Source organism: Trachurus trachurus (assembly GCF_905171665.1).
Source record: "Trachurus trachurus genome assembly, chromosome: 4".
NCBI classification, from domain to species: Eukaryota; Metazoa; Chordata; class Actinopteri; order Carangiformes; family Carangidae; genus Trachurus; species Trachurus trachurus.
In genome coordinates, this window is record NC_139898.1 from 16018208 (window position 1) to 16043128 (window position 24921).

Consider the following 24921-nt stretch of genomic DNA (forward strand, 5'->3'; position numbering starts at 1 on the left):
CCTCACATGGTGATTAAATAAACTCTGAGAATAGTTCTGAGAAACCTCACATGCAAAGTGGGTCAAGTGGGCCCCTGGAAAAAACGTAGTTGTTGAAGTTATGAGGTTTGAGAGTTCCACTCCTGTGTGTGCTGGAGTAGATAGAAAGTTTAGCCAAGAATAGACCTTCACTACAACCTGTTTACAGAGAAGTCCCTCGAATTGACAACGACTTTTCCAGCTAGTAAAGCTGTTCTGATGCACGTCCATGAATTCCCCTCCACATGTCACTTATTAGAGGCAGCAGTCAAGTCATTACACAACTGAATTCACACAGAGAGCAGAGATTGGAAACCTGGAGGGGGCTGGGAAAGCAGAACAGTGAGCCAAAGACCCCAACAAGCAAGTAGCCTAGCTATGATTCACAAAGAACAACCTCTACATGGGCTAGTGGTGCTGATATTTAGGTCATCACAGTTCACTGCCGGCTCCACTGGTTGGACAAAGCGTCTGTCTTTGGGCCACAGTATTAGCACACAGGATATAAAGGATGAAGGTGGCAACGTGTAGACGTAATGCAGGTGTTGATAACGACTTTCACCACAGCAACAGTTACTGTTTTCGGGGAAGGCTGGCCTGACTGTAGTGGCTGGACCGGCAGAGAAAGCAGAGAGCAGGCAAGCAGGCAGGAGGGGTGGGGGGGGGGGGGTGGGGGGGCTCTGGTATGTGAGGAATGTAGCCAAGGCAAACAGAAAGCCCCACACTCCTGTGTCTAATGAAATCAATGCTTCTAGCTTTTCCGGTGCAAGGGGTAAATCAGAGACTCAATCAACAGATGAACAGCCGGACTGAATTTGAGCTGAACCTGAACTTAGATCTGCTGGCCCGCTGGCCCGTCCCCCCTCGCCGTCCACCACATCCATGTCCCAGGGCCGATTACAGGGAACAATGAGGGTAAACACGGGCAGGGCTGAAGCATGAAAGATGGAGCATAAACCTGATTTACACACACACACACACACACAATGGTCATCATCTGTGGGCAGGAATAGATGATCTTTGTTTACCTACTCCAAAACAAACTCTGACACAGTTCCTCAAAATAGAAAAATGTATGATGAATGAATTGTAAACGTGAAGATCAATGACAGCGGGTTTCCCCAGAGGTTAATAAACATAGTTCCTGGACATATTGGTCAGTTTGGGGCATGTTGAGATGTGTAGCTATAATGTTTCATTTATTCATTCCTCAAATGTAAAAATCCTGGACACTGAAATAATGACCTCACGAGACATATGCCTGGAAAACAGGTTCTGCATTCTTACAATGCTTGAAATAACAACAGTTTAAGAAAACTCACCTGGATGAATTTAAGAGGACTATTCTTTTAACCCCATTAAGAAATGATAATACTGTAATAATGAGAAAATGCACATAAGCATTCATCACAGCCAGAATAACAAGCTTTTTGTTGTTATTTTGTCAGGTAAATTAGTCACTTACCTGACTAATGTTTTTTTTTAATACTAAATATAAGTTTCATATCTCACCTCTCAAGTCACCAAACAAGAGTCTAAGTCGAGACCCCATTTACCTGAGTCATCAAAGGTTGAGATGGAGTCGTGCTCCACAGGCTCCCGTGCTTAACTTTGGCAAAAAGCTGAGATACAAATAAAAAAGAAACGGTCTATATTAAATACAAAAGACACATTCTGTCGAGTTTTCTTTAAAAAAAAGGTTTTACTGCGTGACCCAATAGTCAAAAGATTCACTAACAAGCATGCACACAACAAAAATCTATAGTCTCCAACGTCCAAATCCTCCTGGACTTGAATACACTGTTGCCATAATATTGGTATTTTAGATTTTGAAAAATCAGATATCGCTACATTGTAATTTTGTTTACATAAAAACATTACTGTCAAGGTTTCCTTTGATAGTGATTAAAGAAATATAAGCTCTTGGTTGGTTTAACCAAGATATGAATTTACCCCTTTATATTTAAATTATATTCAGCTATAACCTGAATATGGCCTGGAAATAGACAAAATATTTTTAGAAAAGCCAAGAAAAGGAACAGAGATTCATTTTTGCAACCCAAAGTCCTTACTCTCACTTTAGAACATGAAACAGCCTGAATGGAGAAATATTTATATCATATTGTTGTGCAAGGTGGACACTTTAAGTTTATCTCAGTGTGTAATATCGAAACTGTGAGGACTGCACCTTTACAATACTGAAGGTATTTTCCTCCTTTTTTCCCATTGCAAGTCAGTGATCAGCTTAAACACACACACAAACACACAGACATACGCGCACGCTCACGCCCCGCCCCCTCTGACCTCATCCCGTCCCGACCATCTTTCTCTCTCTTTCTCTCCTCCTCCTCCTCCTCCTCCTCCCGGCACAGTCTGGCGCTCTCCGCTCTCCGCTCTCCTCACCGCGCAGCTTCACCAAACCTCCTCCTCAAACTCAAAGCGTCCGGACCAAAAAGCTGCCACATTGCTGGGGACAACTTTCCAACGCTGCTCATGAACTTTACATTCCCGCTGCCCAGGAGAAACATTGGGACAACACCTGGACACTCTTACTTCCTGGTTATATAACTTTTTGTTGCACTTGAACGAATCCTTTACATTCCCAAAGACTTTGGCCCCGGACGGAGATCCATTTTCTTCTTCTTTAAAAAAAAAAAAAAAAAAAAGGAACAACGATCAAAGTCGTTTTCTTTTCTTGATCATAGTATTACTCTGAATAGACCAAACAAATAGGAGGCGTTATTTTTGCACAATCCCAAAGCAGTCTTAACTGGGTGTGTGTCTTATATATATTTTTTTACGTGTAGTCTTAAATTAAGTAACAAACAGTCAGGATGGCAGGTTTGAACTCTCTGGATGCTGTGAAGAGGAAGATTCAGTGTTTGCAGCAGCAGGCCGACGAGGCAGAGGACCGGGCTCAGGTCCTACAGAGAGAGCTGGACAGTGAACGGGAGCTCCGAGAGAAAGTGAGATAATCAAACCCTCTCTTTTATTTCTTCTCCTCCTAGCTCTGTCTCTCTCTCCCTCTCTTCCTGTTCTATAATCGCCCTCTGTGTCGTTTCTCTGGCTCGTTAAACTCGTGTTAACTTCTTCACATTCAACTCACAGCCTGTGAAAAGTATGTGGCTCATGTCATTGATTCATTCGCGGGCGTGATTGTGCCACAATGCAAGGCGTTGGTCTCTAATGAAAAAAAAAAGAAGTTTGGATTCCTGCAGGTCTTTGCGCATGCGCACTGAAGTTACAGGCCGCTGTAAAAACTGCTGAGAATAATGTGCACTACCACGTAGACAGCAGCATTGGACCTTTTGTGCAAAATTGAATTTAACTATTAGACTCAATGAGAAAATTAGTTTTTATAGATCCAAATCATGCCTGTGCTTATTTATTATGGATATATTATTATTCTAACTACTATTCAGCTCTTAGAGCTGCCAGCATTCAGATTAATGGGCTGATATCTTTTTTTCCCCCTCTAGTCAAATTGACTTTTCACACTCTTGATGACTTGCTCACTGGCACTTCAGCAGGCTGGAGGTTTGCCAGCAGCAGCTGTATGCTTGAGGGTCTAACCACTGTGCCTCACAGACGATAGGAAAATAGAGGGCACAGTATGCTTACCCTGTTATTAGGAAGTCAAAGGCCCGTACTACTAAAAAAACGCCCTCTCAAACTCGAGCTGAAACAATTAGTCATTGAATTGATTAGTGGGTTAACTGAAGATTTATAGGCAACAATTATGGCCATTAGTTAATAATCACTTGAGATTTATTTTAAGCCACAATGGCACAGAAATAACTGGTTCCAGCTTCTTTTCCATCTGAATATCTGTTGGTTGTTGGTTTGACAAAATATTTGTTGGTTGTTGGTTTGAAGACGTCACTGTGGGCTTGAGGAAGTTTGATGGACATTTCCTTTTGCTACTTGTGCGCACCCCAAGACCAAGACCAAGTTGTGAATGACTGGATAATGAATGGATAAATAACCATAGTTGCAGCACCGTTAAGTGTTTACATTTCAGCACTTATTATCAGTAGCCGTTGCACAACCATGGCGGTGATTACCACAAGTCATTACTGAAGTTCCACAAATGTGTCATTTCACAAACGACACTCATAGATGTGTTCTAAGTGACTCATCTGCGTCTTCTGAGCCTGCGCCCAGCTCAGTCACCTGTCTGTCTCTTGACTCTACCCACATCCGAGTTTTACAGCCTCATAGAGAAAAAGGCTGAGACTGGTGGAGGAAAACTGCTTAGTAGCACAGATAGGTAACAGTCTTGACTTGTTTCACATGTTGCTTTATGGCACACGGTGCCATGTCCTTTGCATAGTAGCTGGTTAATGACAGGACAGAAGTAGAAAGATTCAAGGAGAGTGGGAGGGGAAGGTGTGGCTGTAAAGATATGGCAGCTGAGATGATGAAAGGAGCAGGCCTGCTGCACCACTAACCCCCTTTGTTACAGGCTGCCTATTAGGTAACATGGCACCTTTTCAATTTGACAACTGGGCGTTCGCTCAGCTTATGAATAATCATTCTGATGTCATCATGTATACTGACATCTGTAACACACTAATCATTATTTTGAAATACTTACAATGTGTAACTTGACTTAACTTGACTAATGGGATGTTTTCTTCTTCTTCAATCATATATCTGAATATAACTGTCTTACCTGCGGCCATGAACTAAATCAGGAGCATTAAAGTGGGGACAGTAGATGGGATAGTAAGTTACACACCTCAAGTTGCTCTCTGGTGGTGTATGAGGTTATTGTGTCATTTCCTGTCACATGTAAGGCTGAAGGTAACACTACATGTATTGTAGTAACACCTTCATGTTTGTAGTCAACAGTGATTTCAACATTAGACTGTTCTTAAAGTGATGTACACACCATTTTTGAAGCATGCTACAAAGTTTAGCAGACAAAGTTTAGCAGACCTCACCTTTTAGGTGTTAGTCAGCAGTAGTAACAATTAAATATAACTGCCCTGATTTATCATTTATAAGCAGCACATACCAAATTGTATATTACCAAATGCAAAGCATGTATAAGGACATTGTATAAGTCACTTGTCATCTCTTCATATATCAGTATCCTGTATCCAGATGCTTCAGTTAAAGTTGTCCACAACTCCATCAATACATTTTTTTTTAAAGACCTTATACTTACATAAAACAACATTATAACATCTTATAAATGTATTAAAGATGTGTGTACTGCTTGTTAATGCTGCACGTAATGGTATGAAACTGCCCCTATAAGCCCTGATGTGTTAAAGCAGCTTCAGCTGTCACACATCTCGCTCTGTGTGCGCTCAAAGTAAAACAGAGCGCTGTGTTTGTGTGTCAGCGTTGCTGTGGTCCCATATGTGAACAATTAGGCCAACCTGGAGTTATTCCTTGGCACAAAAACTCTTTCATAGGATCATGGGGAGATCAAAACAGGAATCTTGCTGAGTGTGTTAAGGTAATGAATCATTGTTTGAAAATGCAACAGTAACAGAAAAAACAACACTTGGCTGCATCTCTTACAAAAAAATGCAAAGTAATTGTTTTGTGTTATTTCGAAAGTGGTTTTAACGCCTCTTGAGACGCTACTCAGCTGCTCAGTAACGCTTAAAGGCTCTGTCAGATTACAAAGACATGACATAGCCTAGTCTTCAAACACTTGTTTGACCTGCTTAGATGTGTTTTATTTACGGCAATTATTCTCAATGAGCTGTTCACTTTTCATAGTGCTCACAGCAGTCAGAGTTATATTGCATGGTGGTTGAAGGTTCAGAGGTGAGAATCAGGCCAAAGATCATTTGTACTTCTTTCACAGCCCCGAGAGCCTTGTCAATAACACAGAAAAACCAAATTACCTGCTTTATAAGTTTAAATGATGTTTAAATGATGATTTCACATGTGTGATAAACATACATAGACTACATGAAAACATGATTCATTAAACAGAAATAAAACATTTAAAGCACAGAATCATAAGCCTAAAAGTATGTATTTCCTTTTCTATCTGTGCTCGTGTTGTCATCAGACAACATGACAGTTTCCATAGTGATGTTTAGTGTTAACAACATAACTGCAGAAATACAGTTTGTGGTTTACCAAGCCACGTCTAAAAGCGGATTAAAAAGGGAAGTGGGACTCTAACCTTCTCCAAAGCACAAGCTTCGGGAAGACTGTCCCTCCCAGGATGTTGTCTGCCGACTCTGCTCCAGCACTTCCTGTGCTTCTACTCCAAGCACTTCCTGTCCCTGAGCTCCAGCCCTGATCAACAGGAAGATTAGTGTGAGGTGGACTTTATGTTTCAAAAGTAGTTAAGGGTCATTTCAATAAATGGTGTACAAGTTTAATGCAACTTACAAAAAAAGTTTCTCCACAAAAGTTCACTTTAAGTTTGTCTTCGAAAGACACAATGAAGTTGTTCTACACACTTAACAGCTGTACTCATTTTACACTGCTTACATCTCATTATAGGTAATTACAGGTTGTGATTTATAAATAGTGCATACCAAGTTGTCAAAATCAACTTGAAGGTATCATCTGTTTGCTGACTTGTGTGCTCAGCGAGCTTGAAAGTTTTCTCCTCCAACAGTCAAACAGTTGGGTGGAAAGAATTACTTCCTGGTGTCACTGTTTTCTTTGGACCTTCTCCCTGGGAATAGCTCAACTTTCCAGATATAACTGCCACATGTGGACACTTTTTGGCAGTCGTTGGCATTCAGGGGAACACTTCCATGTTACTGGCTTGTGGCTTCGCTGGCCAAGGTTGTGGGTTGTATAGCTCCAGCGAGGAGCAGAATATATTTGCACAGTCTGCGCTATGACAGCTAAATTAGCTATAATGTCATTAAGTAGCATTCAGAGAGTGGAAATGAGCAGCACAGAGAAGTGTGCGAACCATTTCAAATCCAACACATTTGTTTGTGAATGCATGCGAACCTCAGTGAGACGGTTTTAGGATGGCTGCAAGTTCGTGCTCGTGCTGGAGAGTGGAAATGGAATTCATTTAGCCTGAAAGAACCGTATAAACTTTTATTGGAAGGATGTTTACTTGACCTGTGGGCAGTTAAATCCCCTGCCCTCTATTTGTCCAGTGACCACACAATTTATCACCTTTTCTGTTTTTTCTAAAAATATATATAATTAAGATTAATGTGAACTGTCTGAACACTGAAATGTTTACTACCTGACGTACTTTGTAGATTCCTGTATGTCATTTGACAAACTGGTTTCAGTCCCTGTCAGTGTAAGACATATCAGTTTTACTATGCTGGTGCTTTCAAGCCTCAAACAAGCTGAAGACCAACGTAGAGGTCATAATACTGCAGAAAAATGCAAACAGACTACATTTCGCACAGAGAAAGAACTCATTGTGATGCTTGTCTGGAAGTTTAATGACCTTCTTTTTTACATATCATACCTCATGACAGCCTTGCTTGTGCTGAATGCAGATGTCTTTGCATGCCAGATCTGTATGGGAAAAGATTACACACACTGACAGACACACATTCACATTGAAAGTAGCAAGCAGAAGTGTCAGGAATAACTTCCCCTGAACCCCAACAGCATTGTGCAGCTCATTAGCCCACTGCCCTGGAATCAGCCAGTAATTAGATTCCTCTTTCACTTGTCCTTGATCTTGTCTCTAATACATGTAATACACTCAGGTATGTCTTAAGCCAGTCCCACTAGGGCTGTGCTGTATCTTCAAGTCACATTGTGGACTGTTTACTGTGTGGAGAAGCAACCGAACATTACTGTAAGTAGTCCAGCAGTGACAGAGAGGTCAGTTAAATAGCACATTATAATGATGGGTCCTGTATTTCACCATAGTGTAGCTGAAAATGGCTCATGTTAAAGAAATAGCTCGACATATTTGGAAGTGCACTTTTGCTCTCTTGTATGCACAGTAAATATGAACCTGCAGCCAGAAGCCAGCTGTAGCTTATCTTAGAATAAAGGCAGGAAACACAGAGGAAACAGCTAGCATGTCTCAGTATAGTGACCTCTAAAGCTCACAATCTACAAGTTATATCAACTTTTTAGAAAATGACAGTGTGGTTTTACAAACGATGATAGGAATTTTATGTTTGGTTATACCACAACCTCCATTCTGTCCATTTTACACTTTGATTTTTGTACAGATGAATTCAGCAATATATAATATGTTGATGAGCCTGAGAGGTTGCTACTGCTTCCCCATGTCTCCAGCCTTTATATATGGTGGTATGAGACAAAGAAAATGTTATTTACTAAGGCTGGTCAAGAGTAACTATTAAGTAGCCATCAATTAATGGAATAGCATTTACCTGTTAGAAAGCTCTGGTGTTAGATATTAAACTAGCTTGATAACACAGCAGGCAGTACCAGTATCTTTTACTTGTGTGTGTGTGTGTGTGTGTGTGTGTGTGTGTGTGTGTGTGTGTGTGTGTGTGTGTGTGTGTGTGTGTGTGTGTGTGTGTGTGTGTGTGTGTGTGTGTGTGTGTGTGTGTGTGTGTGTGTGTGTGTGTGTGTGTGTGTGCTCACTGCCACAATCTTACTGATACTCCAACACAAACCTTCTCCATAGTTTGTTTTACCATATAAGGGAGTTGTGCGTCCCTGGCAGCCGGGGAATGCAAAGTGGGTGCTAAAGGAAGAGGCATGGCCAGAAAGAGAGAGAGAGAGAGAGAGAGAATATACCGGCTCTGAAAGAAAGAACAGTCAAAGGGAGGAAATGAAAGGATGTCGGGCTGCTGACTTCCTGTCACCTTTTTCAAGATCCTCATTTATAAAGTCACGCTTGTATCTATTCTTGTAGTCAAGTGGCTTCATTTAGTAGTTCTCATCCCCTCCTTAACATTACAGTAGCTTTGATTATTTTCTGGACAAGAGCTGAGAATACTTTTAAAACAACATTTCTGTCCTTTTAACACTGGTTAAGTGATTTTCTGAAGCTGCAGAGGGAGGGAGTATTTTCAGCAGTACCTTCGAGATTCACAGGAAGAGCTCTAGTCTTCTTTGGTCATGGCTCAGTGAATTAGAGGCATGAGAGCATGCTCTGTACTAACTGTACCCACCCTTTTTTTTTTAAACGTGACACCAGTCTGTCTTTGTCGATAAGGGAATCCCCCCCCCCCCACAGTGATTGTGAAAATCTGATGCCAGATAAAAGCAGGTTGCACACATTTGATTGTGAGCATAGATAGTACATGACCACCATGAGCCCAGACTTTAGTTTCTGTGTTTGTGTGTTGCTTAACAACAAACATTTTACTGGCAGGAAACTAGCTGGTTGCTAACTGGTAATTATGTGAGTCTGTGTGTATGAGGCAGAGATTGACAGAATAAGAGTGTCTGTTTGCATGTTTGCAGAGTTTGTGTGTGTGTGTGCGCGCATCTGGAAGTGCATTACAGAATCTGATGTGCCAGTGTAGCTGACCTAAAGCTCATGAATAGGATGTTTGTTTGTGTGCAGACGGTATTCTTCACAGCATATTGCTTCACTCACAGGACTCAGGAAGTAACTATATCTGTTATTTCAGGGTCTGGTTTAATTCTGTTCATCGTTTCTCACCAGCCAGATCTAGTGTTGACAGACGCAGACCTGCGCAGAGGACATCGCTGATGAGATTTCAAGCTGCTTTCGATCGATTTATGACTTTTTATTCATTCGGTGTCGGGTTAGGTTTTCCTATGTCAAATGCTGGTTGTTTTAAGACACGTCAACGCTAGTTCAACAGACATTTCCTGTCTCATATCAGCGGCCTTCCCTGGCAGCTCTGGGTGTAGTAGGGCAGGACCTGGGAGAGGGCGAGAAAGAATTAAGGGAGGGGTGAGTGAGTGAGAGAGAGAGAGAGAGGGGGGGTGGGGGGGGGGGGTGGAAAGACTGACTGGCCAGTCAGCAGTCTAACATGACATGAAAATGACATGGAGAAAATGCGAAAAATTAGACAGCGGCCAGTGCCAGCTGCCAACAAGCAGGAAACCATTCCTTCATTTCCTGAAATATTGAGTCCACGACAGAATGGAAGAGAGGCCTAGATGGGCGTCTATTTAAAACAGACCTAACTCTTTTCCAACGGACTCTCTGCTTCTCAATGGCGGTCCTTTTTTGCAGTTTTCAGTGGGTTTATTGCCAATTGTGTACCAGAGTGACTCCCCCACCTGTAAACTGACTGTTGATCTGACTTCTGGACTGACTGGCTAGCTAATGAGTCACTGACCTACTAACTGCTGCTGCCTCGCAACTGTGCACAGAATAATGCCGGTTTTGAAGAAATCCTCAGCTGCTTCATTTTAGGAATAGGGAGTAAACTTTGCGTGAGCACTCTGGGCATTGACTGAATGGTTCACCATTGTAACACCACTTTGTGCAGTTATGTCGTGCTTTCTGGTCATAAACTTAAGTCTCTTTGTGTTGTGACTTTTGTATGAAAACAGAGCTGGGCTGGTTTTCACTTTGAATGTGGCTCCCTAGGAGGTAGTGGTTGGATAAACTCCCTGGCCAGCAGAGAGGAAATGCCTGTATTTTTTGTCTGTTTGCTTTCTTTTTCCTCTCTCTGCCTTTGTTTACCAAGGGCAGATGAGAAGAAGCCCATTTGTCATCCCCACTTTGCCCCAGTTCTACATTCACAGTCCCCCGGAAATTGAGTTTTTGCAAGCATTTCATTGAGATCTAAAGTCCAGCGATCTTCAGACATTAAGAAGGATTACACCCTGCAGCCAGACTCAGCAGTTAGTTCTTGTGTTTCATCAGAGGCCTTTTATTACAGGTAGGCTCTGCCTCTGTATAAGATCCTCCTAGGACCCCCAGCTGGAAGTGAATATATTTTCATGCACTTGCAGTCAGATTTCCTGTAGAATCCCGAGGAGGGATAGCGTTGAATATTTTTTGTAGTTGCCTCTTTTCTAACAAAAGCAACTGTATAGCTTCTGGTAACTGATTTCTAAAGAAGAAGCACATTAAATTAAGAAGAAGTGCATTAAATTAACATAAAAAAACACTGATGTTACTGTTCTCCTCATTAACTACTTTTGAATGTGATGTTATATCATTTGATTTCAGTTTTTGTGTATTTCTTTTACACACATACATTCGGGAGAAAGTCTGTATCATTAAAGGTTTATTAAAAGTTTGTAGTTGTTGTTGATGGAGTCTTTTGATCCTATCATTTAGTGGAGACTCACTGACGTGCTCCCTGTGACTCCCAGACTGACTTTGATCTCTTATTTTCCTCTCATTCTCCTTCACCATGCTCCTGCAGAGACATTAGCAGCCATTAAGAAGAATAAACTTAAACTAGTTGAAAGCATTTCTTTAATTCCTTCGAGTGGACTTTGCTTAATAAAACAGTAGCGCAGTGATTTGTGTGCTCAAGTTTAACAGTTTGTGCTGGGCAAATAGTCTACAGGTTGGTGTTCATCTTCTCTGTCAGGCTGTTCCTCCTTCTGTTCATAGTTTCTGTCTGGCTACAAGATTTTCTCTTGCCCCCCAAATGCCCTCTTTGTGACTCTCTTCCCCTCTCTTCCTGTTATAAGGAGGACAACAGGGGGAGGATGGGAAGATCAATTTGGATGATTTAAAGCTGAATGAATGAATGACTGAAATTTTCTCTCCTCCCCTTTTCTTCCCACCTCTCTCTCTCTCTCCTTCAGGCGGAGGGTGATGTAGCAGCTCTGAACCGTAGGATCCAGCTGGTGGAGGAGGAGTTGGACCGAGCCCAGGAGAGGCTGGCCACAGCACTGCAAAAATTGGAGGAGGCAGAGAAGGCTGCAGATGAGAGCGAGAGGTCAGTACAGGTCACCTTACACCAGCATCCACTGTGATGGACTTTTAGACATCTGGTTTAATTTCAGCTAATCTGGATGGGAATTTTGATTACTGCAATGTATTACATGTGAGATGGTGTTTTACATATTTCATCGCAACCGCCAATCTTTGACAAAATAAACAATGTGAGTGCTTACTTGTATGTTTGTGTGGAGTCATTGACTTCTCCCTCTTGTTCATTCAGAGGCATGAAGGTGATCGAGAACCGAGCAATGAAGGACGAGGAGAAGATGGAGATCCAGGAGATGCAGCTGAAGGAGGCCAAACACATCGCAGAGGAGGCTGACCGTAAATATGAGGAGGTGAGCAAGAAAAACCGAGATCCCCTAAAATGAGGTACACTTAACTAGATTGACATTTCTAGTCCAAAAAATGTTTCCTAAAAAAACTCAAATTTTTCACCCCAGGTTGCTCGTAAGCTGGTGATCCTGGAAGGAGAGCTGGAGAGAGCTGAGGAGAGGGCCGAGCTCTCAGAATGGTAAAAATAACATAAATAAATTATGCACACTTCCCCTCAAGCATTTTTCATCCATTAAAACCAAACATTTGTCTATGTTTATCTTCACAGTAAAGCCAGTGATCTGGAGGAGGAGCTGAAAAATGTGACCAACAACCTGAAGTCCCTAGAAGCCCAGTCTGAGAAGGTGAGGGTCATGCTGTGAATTCATATTTCTGTCAAGGGAGGGGGGTTCCACACAGTGAAACATGCACCATACCCCAGCAAACTTTCATTTTCTACCCAGTAATATGCAAGAAAAACATTATGTCAGCCCTGCGTGCAGGACTAGCCACATATGAGGAAAACCCACTAGTCTACCAAGTTATGAGGCATTCACTGACTCTGGCAATAATTCTCTCTGCCCAAAGCCAGTGTTTTTTTTTTTTATTCAGTGTGCATCAGTGGTAAAACATCTTTTTGCACAATGCATGAAGTTAAGACAAAGCTTACACACTGGGTTGTTTTCATTCTTCTTCACAAACACACACAAACAAACAACCTAAATATATACAACAGTATATTCTGAACACCAGGTCTGGAGACTAGTATGTGCTCATTTCCGCCTCTCCATAACCTATCATTTGGGCTGCTCTCGTTGCTCAGTGGTCAGTAATTATAGCCAGTGTGGACGGACACCACATTGCCAAAGTATTGTTTCAATCTACCTTCATTATAGTTGTGTATCAACAGGCCGTACTTACAAACCTAGCCTTTTAGTTTCCCCTCAAGTTGTTTAGATGAAAACCGGAATGCTTCAGGGGTGAAAGATTGAACCTCCTTCACTGTTTATATATATGTTTGTAATAGTGCATGACAAATTAACCACAGAACCACTGTTATTTAGAGTTAATGGCCACATAATCGGTTTTAGCATTTGTGTACTAGCAGCTGGTAGAGAAACCTGCAGTACATTCCTCTCCGGGCACAGACAGGCAACATGACAGCAGGCCAGACTCGCCACATGACTGCTCTTCTTTAGCAAATCTGCCCTCGCTTTGTTCGGTCAGGCCTGCTATGGTTGGCATCACCGCCAAACTTGTTCCCGGGCCAGACCAACACCTCACCCTGTTTTTGTGCAACAGCCTCCATTTTTACATATAATTCCTGAAAGGGAGCGGCTCTTTAACTCAGTTATGATTATTATCTTTGGATGATAGTGAGCGAGCGGTGAAAGCATGTGTGAGCATGTATTTGTGTCTCCGCCTCTAATTAGATCAAATGATTTATTTGTGTGTGTCAACAGTACTCGGAAAAAGAGGACAAGTACGAGGAGGAGATCAAAGTTCTGACTGACAAACTGAAGGAGGTGAGAATCAGAAAGATTTCATAAAGAAAGCTTGTACTGCATGTATTTACGGTAATGTGTGTGTTTACAGTAAAACAAAAAAATGCCACACTTATTAAGATGCTTTTTTTTGATAATGTGAAATTGTGTATTCCAAATGAATAACCTGACCTGGGGCCTTTACTGCATGTCATCTCCCTACATTTCCTATCCTCATTTCCTGTATACATTTTTTAAAAAGACAGAATTAACTAAAAATAATCAACTTCCGTCAAGCCCATTTTTTCTACACATGGATTGGTTATTTTTTCATTTATCTGGTGATTTTAGCTTCTTATAATTCATTTTATCATCTTAATATGTTCATGCATTCAAAACCTAAATGTAACTCATGTCATGTTTATGCTCCTGAGCACTGTGTGACATCCTGTGTCTGTTTTCCTCTCAGGCTGAAACCCGTGCAGAGTTTGCAGAGAGGACAGTGGCCAAACTGGAAAAATCCATTGATGACCTGGAAGGTAGGAGAGCAACACTCTTTGTAGAAAAAAAATGTTGGGTGATTTGCTCCACTTTGCACCAACTTGACACAAAGACAGATATAATAAAGTTAGCCATGTAAGGCCCAAGGTTACGTTTATTGTGAATAAATTAGGATATTTGATTGTTGATGCACCAGAATCAGATAGTTTTGCAGAGTTTTCTGTAGGCCAGAGGCAAGCTAATCATAATAGGGCCAACATCTTACTGCAGGAACACACAATGATATAGTTCAGTTTAACATGGATCCCAGAAGGGGTGTCCTATTTCATCATCACTGGAAATATCAGCGGAAAGGAAAGGGTTCCCTGCCAAACCTATGGAAAGTCCTTACCTAAGACAAGCTTATAAAATACCCTTGTTTCTGAAGGACAACTACTGCATGTCAGCCATGTTGCAGAGAGGACAGACTGTTTTTAGATCTGCACTATTTAGTTGTTGGACCACAGGCAGCTGAGTTTATGGAATTACATTCGGAGTTCACCCAGCAAAAGAACTGCACACATAATTAGATGTGCATCATTCTTTCTTCCAAGCCATTTCTGCATCTTTAAAAAGCCTGACCTATTTTGTTTTTGTCTTCTCCTTCCTCCCTCTGCTCCTTTTCCCTCCATCTGTCTCTCATTCTTGTCCTGCTTTTCGGCTTGTTTGTGTCGCTGCCGTCCTTGACACCTGCCTGCACTTCCTGTCGCCCTCTGACCTCCAGATGAATTGTACGCTCAGAAGCTGAAGTACAAGGCCATTAGTGAGGAGCTGGACCATGCCCTCAATGACATGACATCTCTGTAGATGCTCTGACTTCTCCGTTGCTCTGTGCCTTTCACTTCCCTTTTCCTGTCTTCCTCTGAATGTTTGGACTCATTGTCTTCTCTGTGGGTTATATGTGCCTTCAGTCCGGCTTACTATGCAAAAGAAGTAATTAAAACATCTTTTTCTTTCCTACTTTGCAGCTCATGTCTCTGTTCTTGATTCGCCATGCTAGCATATAGTAGCTTGATGTTAACTAGAATAGTACATTTGAATCTATAGTTGTATGTTGTGCAATTAGTTTGTCACTTTACATTGTCCATCTGATTAGCAGATACACAAGGTGAGCTCCTCTGGTTTTGGTGTGAATTAATGCAACTTCCAAACCCCTTAGACCCCTCCCCTTTAAAAAGAAAATCTAAATCTAACATCTTTTTGGTAGTTCCTGATCTTATAAAGCCAGCATACCCATAAAGTCATGCTGATATCAACAAGGTAGCATCTAATACAATACAATGACTGACTCCACAGTATTGTACACAGGTCCTCTTAGAAGTCCATACACAGTGTTTTACTAACAGTATCTTAGTCAGTCAGTAGATCTTGCATGGAAGACACTGCAGTGTGGTTGATTTTTCTTTGCATGCAGCACAACTTAACCAAAGTAGTTATGCAAAACGTCTTTCCAGTAAAACAGTTCTCTGTGCAGTATTTTACGGTATGCTATAAAGCAGAATGAATTAGCATGACAGTATGTTAGTGATGGCAGTGTTATTCCCTGACCGTTGAGAGTTCACCATGTCACTTTTCTTCCCGTCCCCAGAGAAATTATCACATGCCAAAGAGGAGAATCTGGGCATGCACCAAGTCCTGGACCAGACCCTGCAGGAACTGAACAGCTTATAAACACACAGAGAGGAAACTGGAGAGGATGAGATCGTCATGTAACATTCCATTAAATGTTCGACTCCATTCCACATTTCGAGCTGTAAAATCTTTATTCCCCCACATAAAAGGGGATTAACTTAATGCTTGTCCCTTGATGTTTTTTTTTTTTCTAAGGCACAACTTTTTTTTTCTTCTTCTTCTTAAGATGGGAGGTCATTTTGAAACCATCACTTTTTTTTTTCTTTTTTTTTAATCTCGAGCTGTGATTACAGAAATAATTTTTGACCACTCATTTTGTAAGAACTGGCAATTAATACACCCAAAGAAACAGATTTGGTCATTCAACCACTCACACCGGCTCAATTTTACATTTTATGTGCACATACATTAAGCCTCTGTCTGATTATATTAATACACAGGCTACAGATGGTATTGGGTTTCTCTCAGTCTACTTTTGGCTCTGAAGTGCCACCCAGTGGTGATATGAAGTCATTCAACAGTTGTTTTTCCGATCATGCTGTAACGCCTGAGGAGGCTACAAGTTGACGGACATTCAGCTCTTGTGTCTCAGCAGTGTCCTGAATCTGTCTCTATACAGCAAGATGCAGGTGTCCTTAATGGAAAGGTTTTATTCATGAATAAATAAATAAAGCAAGGCACATGTTGCTCAGTCACAGTAGGCTTCTACATTTACTTACAAAGTAACGCCTCCTCTGGCTGATCATCCTGAAGCTGACATGTTCAAGCTGCATAGCTGCGCAGATTATTTTGTGCATCATCATTATTCTTCTCTTTGTCTTGTGGGAGTCTGTGCAGAAACTGAGAGCTGAGTATGTACAGTATCTAGGCCATGAGGTGAATATCTGATCTGTACTACCTTTCCTTAAGCATTACCTGATCTCCACCTTCTGCATCATTGCCAACAACATGCCATAATGTAGCCAAAACTTAATAGATTTACAATATATTGTATAACATGAGTGAGCTAAACCCCAAACCACTGGAAGCTCAGTTAGGTTTCGCCAACCATGGATACTTATTGTATATAGTAGAATAATGTTAGGTATTTGAGAAGTTGTATTGTTTGATTTTTTTTTTTTTTCCTTTTTTGGGAGGGGGGGTTTGTTTCATTTTCACCACTTATTTTTTGCCAGGGGAACTCTCAAAGACCAAAGAACACACATAAGACGGACAATAAATTCTTTTAAAAATTTATTTTTTTTGTGATGGTCATCATGATTTCATCTGGTGCCAGGGCCAAGAAAAGCGCCTCACATTTAATCGAGGCCATTTTGGAATATTTCATTCATCACCCCCCTCTATGTCAATCTAATAAATGTTTTACAGAAATTATGACTCCTTTGTTTTTTGTGCATGACTACAAAACATTATTAACAATACTCTACATCAAGTGCTTTATCGCATCATTATGACATACTTAGGCCTACAATAAAATCTGAGCATATGTCAATCAAAACTCATAGAGCCCTGCTCCATCCCATTAAACCCAACAAAGGGAATCAAATTTCACGCTCCATCATTAAGATACAGATGGAGGCAATTTCTCTGCCAAGAATAATTCCTGAAGGGTGCAAACAGCCACACTTTTAATCATGGAGTGTAGACCCATACTCAGTTATCCATGGTTCACATAACTGCCTGTGATGAATGTCCAGGTCGATTTCTCCTCAGGAATATTTCCGTCTGAAGGCGCAGCCTAGATGAGCAAAAGTTAAAAAAAAATAATAATAATTATCAGTATTTTATTGTAAAATTGAAATGAATATTACATTTATACACTTTTCTCACCAGCAGTTAGTCTGCATTTCCCTCCTTTTGGCTGACAGAGGATAAGAGAGCAGCCCGAACAAGGCACCACTGTCTGGGCATGGCTGAAGATAGTGGTGATCTTATAACAGCCTGAAGAGCATTTAAAAGAAAAAAAAATTAATAAATCACAAAATCATTTGTGATAAAATGAGAAGTGTGGGGCACTGGTGGTGCACAGTTATTACCTATGCATTTAACATCCATGAAGTAAGAGTTGGGACTCTGCACCAGCCTCTTCTTCTTGTGTCGTCTCCTCTCCTCTGTGAAGCTGGGCTGCATCAGATCCTTAGCCAACTGCAGTGGAGAGCACATCACGATTTCAACATTTGTCATTTAAAACGGTGTGAATACTGTTAATTTTATTCACATATTCATACAGGACAGTATTGTTGAATTGAATTGGTTATGCCCTAATGCCCCCTACTGTCAGATAAATGAACAGCTGGTTAGTACACAGACATGTCCAGGCAAGTCCGAGCATCTTCATAACAGACAGCTCTACCTGTGCACTGACTGTTGGCGATTGTTTATTAAATAACCTTTAATTATGGTCCCACTATACATACATGCCACAACTGACGAATAAATCTTTACTTTCTAACATAAAGTTTAACAGTTTATATCTATTCCAGCAGCTTTCTGTCAAACTAGAACTAGAAAAATCACATCATATAATAATGTCCACTTACAGGCATTTTGCTCTAATCAGTCTCAACCTCTCGTCCAAGACGAAAACAACCAAGTACAGCGTGATTTGAAGAAGACCGTCTGTCTGAACAAAGTCTCAGTTAGAGGGTTTGTTGATGAATGTTGATCATCAAGTAGCCTACAGTCCGCAGGACACGGAGTAGGCGGGGTCGGGGGAGGAGCCACAGATAACATGTCAACTTTAACAAATTTAACAATCGTTTTTTATAGATAGATAGATAGATAGATAGATAGATAGATAGATAGATAGATAGATAGATAGATAGATAGATACTGTCGTTTCATAAATCTTATTGATCTTGTAGATAAGTGTACTTTGATGATTTATTAAAAATGAGATTCTTTAAAATGTTAAGTCAATTTATTGTAGGCTATTTGCACCATAGAATTTGTGTGTATTAAATATGTGATATCACATGGTTAACTAAAACATGTTTTGATAATGTTTGATATTTTAATCCCCCTATAATCAAACATCAAGACACATTTAAAATATCTCACAATGATGAGGACATAATCCAAAAGAAAAATTCAGGTCTCTGGACTTGATCCATACCAAACTGTAACAAATTTAACAATCGTTTTTATAGATAGATAGATAGATAGATAGATAGATAGATAGATAGATAGATAGATAGATAGATAGATATGGCAGATGACTTTTCAACTAGACTACCTACTTCAATTAATGATGATGGGGTCTACTCTGTACCATCCTGCACCAAACAAAACCTATTATGTCCGATCCAATATAAGCTGGTATTGCTGTTTTATTTTATAGTAAACTGCAACTAGCCAGTTTAAACTAGTCAGTTTAGCCAAATGACTTCCTGAGCCTCTCTGAGGAGAGCCTGGTGATGCGAGGCTACTTCCTGAGGAGGTGTCCGTGGCCATGGGTATGAATGTGTGATAAAGTTTTAACATCAACTTTCTGCAGGTGAAACTAACGTCATCTTGCAGCATTGATAATGTAATCGGTACAAATGACAAAAAAAATATTTCATCCCATTTCGTGGCAAAGAAAAGAAAAGAAAACTCGATATGGTGTATGTATGTATGGCTTTCCGTTAATTAAAAGCCAAGCGTGTACCATAATAGTCCGGGTGACCATTTACATGAAAACGAGCACACCCACCGCGGAAGCGTCCGACTTCCGGAACACGACGCCAGCGCAGAGTGGCAGCTGGTTTGACCACACGGCAGCTCGCCGCAGTGACGTCTCTGTCTCCACACCGGGCGGGATATCCGCAGTAGTAAGCTAGCTAATAACATGGCGAAGACTTACGATTACTTGTTTAAACTACTTTTAATCGGCGATTCAGGCGTCGGAAAGACCTGCGTGCTATTCAGATTTTCAGAAGATGCCTTCAACTCAACGTTTATCTCTACTATAGGTAAGGAAAAGTCAACATTTTTGCTGAAATGTCTTGAACGATGAAGTGTCTTCAGGAGCAGCCCATCCCGTCGTGCTAATTTGTTGCTAAGTTTTCTGGCTAGCGTTCATGTTGTGCTACAGGCTAGTCAGGAAGCAGCCTTGCCGGCTTGTCAGAGGGGCTTTTCCACAACTATCAGTGATATTTTAACTCACACCGGTGCTGAGAAAGTACCTGAATGTTTGCTATCCCCACAAACAAGCCGCTACGTGAACATTAGACTCAACATTAATCATGGCGAGTTGAGCTAAGGAGCTACAAAGTCTGTGAGTGAGCTAGCGTCAAGGGGCAGTGTCGTTTTCTCTTTCATATGACCAGCTGCCTGTACTTTGCACTTTCTTAGCCAACGTCACAGAAAGTATTAATGACCTCGACAACCACTATAGACACTTACACTGGCAACAGGGATAACATCATCCTCATGGCAACACATTCATCCTCAGTGTTTGTTGTTCCTAACGTGGGTGAATAATGTGTTTTTGCAGGTATTGACTTCAAGATCAGAACAATAGAATTAGATGGGAAGAAGATCAAACTACAGATATGGTAAGAAAGTCCTGTCATACGTTTAATGTCACAGCTTCACTGAAACATTCAGAGATGGAGGACAAGTAACACTCATTTTCCAGTGTATTAACTTAACAGTAAAACTATAATTGTGTATGCAGCAGGCCAGCTGTAACTCCCACTCTCATGAGGATTATATAGGAAGATTTCTGTACATTGGGAGGTGCCTTTACTATATTGTGTGCAGTGTGCCCCATATAGAAACACCCCCCAGCGTAACAAACAATACAGTCTAACAGCACAACAAACTGTTGCTGCTAGATGAGCTCTGTAAAAACAAAAACATTTCAGGGACTGCATCATTGAAATTATGCATGCACTACATTCATGTTGGTGAATAGACAGGGAACTGACTGTGAACTGAATCTGAATGATTATGTACACCAGAGCAAAAATTTAATGTTTTTGACAAATCACGATAACATTAACATGACAGTATCAGCAATTTGGTATCACTTTTGTGTCCTCCTTTGATAACACCCACATCCTAGTGTTTGTTTTATTTGTATATTTTGCTCTATTTAGACAATTTAAACTCATCATGTGACAATTTTGTAGCTGTCATCAGTAGTAATCACTGTATGTACTATAAAAATGACTTTGGGGATGTGCTCACTTTTTGTCCAACCAGATATGAGAATAGATGAGAAAATCGATGTTTGGTTTATTTTATGGTTTAATTAAGTGCAAACCAGTCTGGTGCTGTCAAAGGTGTATTCTACTAGTCTAAAGAAATATCTAGTCAATGTTTTTTAAATACGTGTTGAATGAATAAATGAGACCCTGTGACTTCATGAGCATCAGAGCAACGTCTGTGAAAGTCCTTTTCCATACAGTCCTCAAAGTTACTGGTTTTCAATTTTTAACAAAGACCTTTTGGAGTTGGATTTAGTTTGCTGTGTGACAATACGCAACTTTAAAGTATTTTGTGATGTTCAAAAGTATGTTATTTTGTGTAGGGATACGGCAGGACAGGAGAGGTTCAGGACCATCACAACAGCCTACTACAGAGGAGCCATGGTAAGTTGCCTCATTAGCCTTGCAGCCCATTATCTTCGGGACCCAAGTGTAGTGGTCATCTCACACCAGCGCACTTCGACTCAGAGGTGCCAGAGCCACACCCGTCTGGGAAGTCAGTGGTGCACACGGTTTATTATTATTGTGGTATTTTTGTTAACCCCTCCTTTAATTCAAGTTTAACTGGATGCCTGCATGGCTTTTAACTCGGGCACCTAATTGATCCTTGTTGACTTTGAATTCAAGTGTTTTGCTTTCACTTGATGCTATACAATTATGTAATCTATCACTAATACATGTCAACAGGAACAGCAGAAAACAACATTAGACAATTGATTAACGAGTGAGAAATGATTTCACTGTGTCTGGCTGCTCAGTTGTCTGAAGTCTTCTTCTCTATGAACTCTCCAGGGCATCATGTTAGTGTATGACATTACCAACGAGAAGTCCTTTGACAACATCAAAAACTGGATAAGGAATATAGAAGAGGTAAAGTATTTCATATTAGGAAAATGTTTGTGGTTATAGGTGTACATGCTAACCAATACACAAAGGTTGCTATTCACCTTTACTGTGTACAAATGTGTGTTTTAGTTTGAGATTATTATTTACAGATACACAAATCTAACTCATTTTACTTTTCAATTTTCCTGTCTGTTCACCAATGCCTCACCCACAGCATGCCTCAGCAGATGTGGAGAGGATGGTCCTTGGGAACAAATGTGATGTCAATGACAAGCGACAGGTGTCCAAAGAAAGAGGAGAAAAGGTATAGAGAGATGAACTGATGAGAAATAAGTGTGGTGAGAACTTTGAAAACGCCGAACCTTGCTCTCTCACCGATGTTATGTAATATCTGTACTGACACTCGTTCTGTCTCTGTCTTCCTGCCGTCAGCTGGCACTGGAGTACGGGATCAAGTTCATGGAGACCAGTGCAAAGGCAAACATCAATGTTGAGAATGTGAGTTCACCCTTTTTCTGCCCTTGTCCATTCACAGTTGAAAGTATTGTTAAGAGCACTTGGTCATTTGGTCTGCATGTTTAGCACGAATAGACTTTGAGTAATCCACAGCACAGGAGGGATTAGAAGAAGTTTTTACCTATTTATATAGAACAGTTGGAGAATAGACCACTACTCAATAGCTGCAGACTGTAAAGCAAAATAGAACACAATCTCAGTAGACTGATGCTCCTTATTTTGAGTTATCCTTGTTTCCTGAAAGCTGTCAGCTAATCAGTTGTCTTAGGTCCACTTAACAAACAAAATCCAATTAAATTGTTTCATTTACTGAGACCTTAGATCATGTTTATTATCATGTTCATTTTTGCAATATAATTTTTGATGATTAAGGATCAATAAAATAGGTTTTTTTGCTTATATTTGAACCCATAACCTTCCTTGTCCAGAACCACTGGTTCACCTCCAGTCACCTCCATTGTTGTAGTTTAATTTGTTTACCTCTTTCATCTGCAGGCCTTCCTCACCCTCGCCAGAGACATCAAAGCAAAAATGGACAAGAAGCTGGTAAGAATGTCCAACAGTGGAAACTTAACTGCTAGACGCCTGGCAGTGTTGTACACAGCCTGTGGTGTCTGGATTATGTCATGTAATGGTGTTTTTTCGCCATTTTCATACTTGTGGTTTGTCATGTGTGTGTATTTTAGGAGGGCAACAACCCGCAGGGCAGCAGTCAAGGAGTAAAGATTACTGAACAGCCCAAGAAGAGCAGTTTCTTCCGCTGCACGCTCCTGTGAAGAAACGGTAGCGTCGGCATCCACCATCGCCTTAACTGTGTCCCCCACTGGACAGAACTGGACAGAGCACACTCAGATCTCTCTCTTTTATCCTCCTCCACTTGTCTTCCTCCTCTTTCTGGTTTGTCCTATGTTTATGTACTACGAACAACATACATTTATTGCTACCTTGGTTTACCAGTCTTCCTTTGGCACCTGTGGATCTTGGATTGTGGCCTCTGTTACATGCTAAATATCTTCTATCTTTTTTTTTCTTTTTTAACAGCTGGTCCTTAGTTCTATCCATTAATTTTTCTACTTAATTCCTTAAATCTTATTGACTTTTAAAAGACTTCCTCCTTGTGAGACACAGAGAGTGATCAAACTCCTTGTTCCTTGCCTTTGGATTATCATCTTACGATAATGTCTGATGCCTAGGTGTTTTTTTTTCACTTGTCATATGATGAAGTCTTATTTATTCAATCCATTCCCCAAGTAGCCCAAAATATACTTCCAGAATAAGCTTATTAGTTCAATGGGCTTCCTGATTTTTATATAGTCAACCTGTTGAATAATGCAACCTACTGTAGGTCTCAAAGGTGTGCAGAGTACAATCCTAGTTGAGTGCAGTTTAAAAAAAAAAAAATTATACAACATGTATAAGAGCTGGGTGGCCAAGATTTCTGTATATCCACATTAGTTAAAAGTAACATGTAAATATGTATTATTGATTATGAAACAGTAGTGCCAGTGCATTTTACTTATCATATCAGCATTGGAGTTTACATGTCCTCTGTCCACCTTTTCCACTCGTCTTTCCGTTGATTTCTTAGGCTGAAACATTCCATTCTCTCCTCTTGTGAACACTTTAATGTGCAATGTAGTGTATGTAGAGTCCAGATTTTGTCTGTCTTAAGTATTCAAATGGTTGCAGTAAGGCTGGGTTTTTGACAACAACATATACTTGTTTTAATGGCACACAGATTCCTTAAGTAGTTGCTTTCCTCACTTTTAGGTATTGCAGTTTGTTCTTAGGGAAACAAGGTGTGTTTAGGGTTGAGGAAGACAATTATCTCATGCACTTGTATAGTTGGACTAGCAATACCTAACTCTTGTCACCTGGAGGCAATGCAGTTACGCAGCAGTGGCCTAGAAGGAACCACAACGATGAAATCATTGTTTTATACATTCATACTTCTTATTGTCAGTTCCAACGGGGGAACATGTATACAACTGATTTCTGGGCCTTGGATAGGGGCTGTGCTGTAGCAGTATTTATGGAGTGAAACAAAACATAGCACCAAATGACAAAGTGCCCTTTTATGTTCTTGTTGATTATGCACTTTTTCTTTGTTCTTTCTGTAAAGAAAAGTTCTTAACGTTTGTTGCAAGTCTTAACTGAAAGCAAAGAATATCCATGCACAACGTCTCCTTGTACCCTTTCTGGGATTCCTGAAAACATCTGAGCACTGACATGGCCTAAGATTTAAAGATGTTTTCCTCATAACAACATTCCCATTCATTGATATGTTTTCCCCCCAGCTTTTTATACACTTTAACCTCTATTCATGCTTTTGGGAACCCCAGATGCCCCGACCCACATTCTCCCAACCTTTTTTTCTCTTGTCCCCCCCCCCACACCTCTTCCCAGATATCTCCCCTGTTCTCCTTTGGCCCAGTATCATGGCCGTCTGAACTATGCATTCTGGGTGCGTAGAAAACCTCAAAAAGCTTTGCACATTTGACTTCACAAGCTTTATTTGAGACTAGAAATGTGCATAGGATTCTTACTGTTATTTTTCTGCTGTCACTCCAAATTCTATTGTATTTGGTTACGT

General features: G+C 40.6%; 3 protein-coding genes across 7 annotated transcripts in view; 2 read left to right on the top strand and 1 right to left on the bottom strand.

Annotated features, from left to right (window-relative positions):
* Window positions 1-15970, top strand: part of tpm4a (tropomyosin 4a) — a 19785-nt gene extending 3815 nt beyond the window's left edge. Inside the window, exons 1-8 of one of the 5 annotated variants that reach the window (XM_083969906.1) lie at window positions 2390-2984; window positions 11662-11795; window positions 12021-12138; window positions 12244-12314; window positions 12405-12480; window positions 13579-13641; window positions 14069-14138; window positions 15728-15970. In XM_083969906.1, coding sequence (XP_083826032.1) covers window positions 2853-2984; window positions 11662-11795; window positions 12021-12138; window positions 12244-12314; window positions 12405-12480; window positions 13579-13641; window positions 14069-14138; window positions 15728-15810 — 747 coding nt within the window. In that variant the 5' untranslated portion in view covers window positions 2390-2852 and the 3' untranslated portion in view covers window positions 15811-15970. The other 4 variants (XM_083969909.1, XM_083969907.1, XM_083969908.1 and 1 more) reach the window with 4 other exon arrangements.
* A 1260-nt stretch (window positions 15971-17230) lies between these two features.
* Window positions 17231-18458, bottom strand: LOC310984647 (small ribosomal subunit protein eS27-like). Its single transcript, XM_083969910.1, has 4 exons — window positions 18312-18458; window positions 17808-17916; window positions 17602-17712; window positions 17231-17509 (listed from the first exon to the last, which is right to left on the bottom strand). The coding sequence occupies exons 1-4, from the start codon at window positions 18315-18317 to the stop codon at window positions 17481-17483; spliced, it is 255 nt and encodes an 84-aa protein (XP_083826036.1). The 5' UTR covers window positions 18318-18458; the 3' UTR covers window positions 17231-17480.
* Window positions 18459-19568: 1110 nt separating this feature from the next.
* Window positions 19569-23705, top strand: LOC310985126 (ras-related protein Rab-8A). Its single transcript, XM_083970598.1, has 8 exons — window positions 19569-19724; window positions 20249-20309; window positions 21290-21350; window positions 21759-21836; window positions 22027-22116; window positions 22245-22310; window positions 22824-22874; window positions 23015-23705. The coding sequence occupies exons 1-8, from the start codon at window positions 19601-19603 to the stop codon at window positions 23102-23104; spliced, it is 621 nt and encodes a 206-aa protein (XP_083826724.1). The 5' UTR covers window positions 19569-19600; the 3' UTR covers window positions 23105-23705.
* The last annotated feature ends 1216 nt before the right edge of the window (window positions 23706-24921 follow it).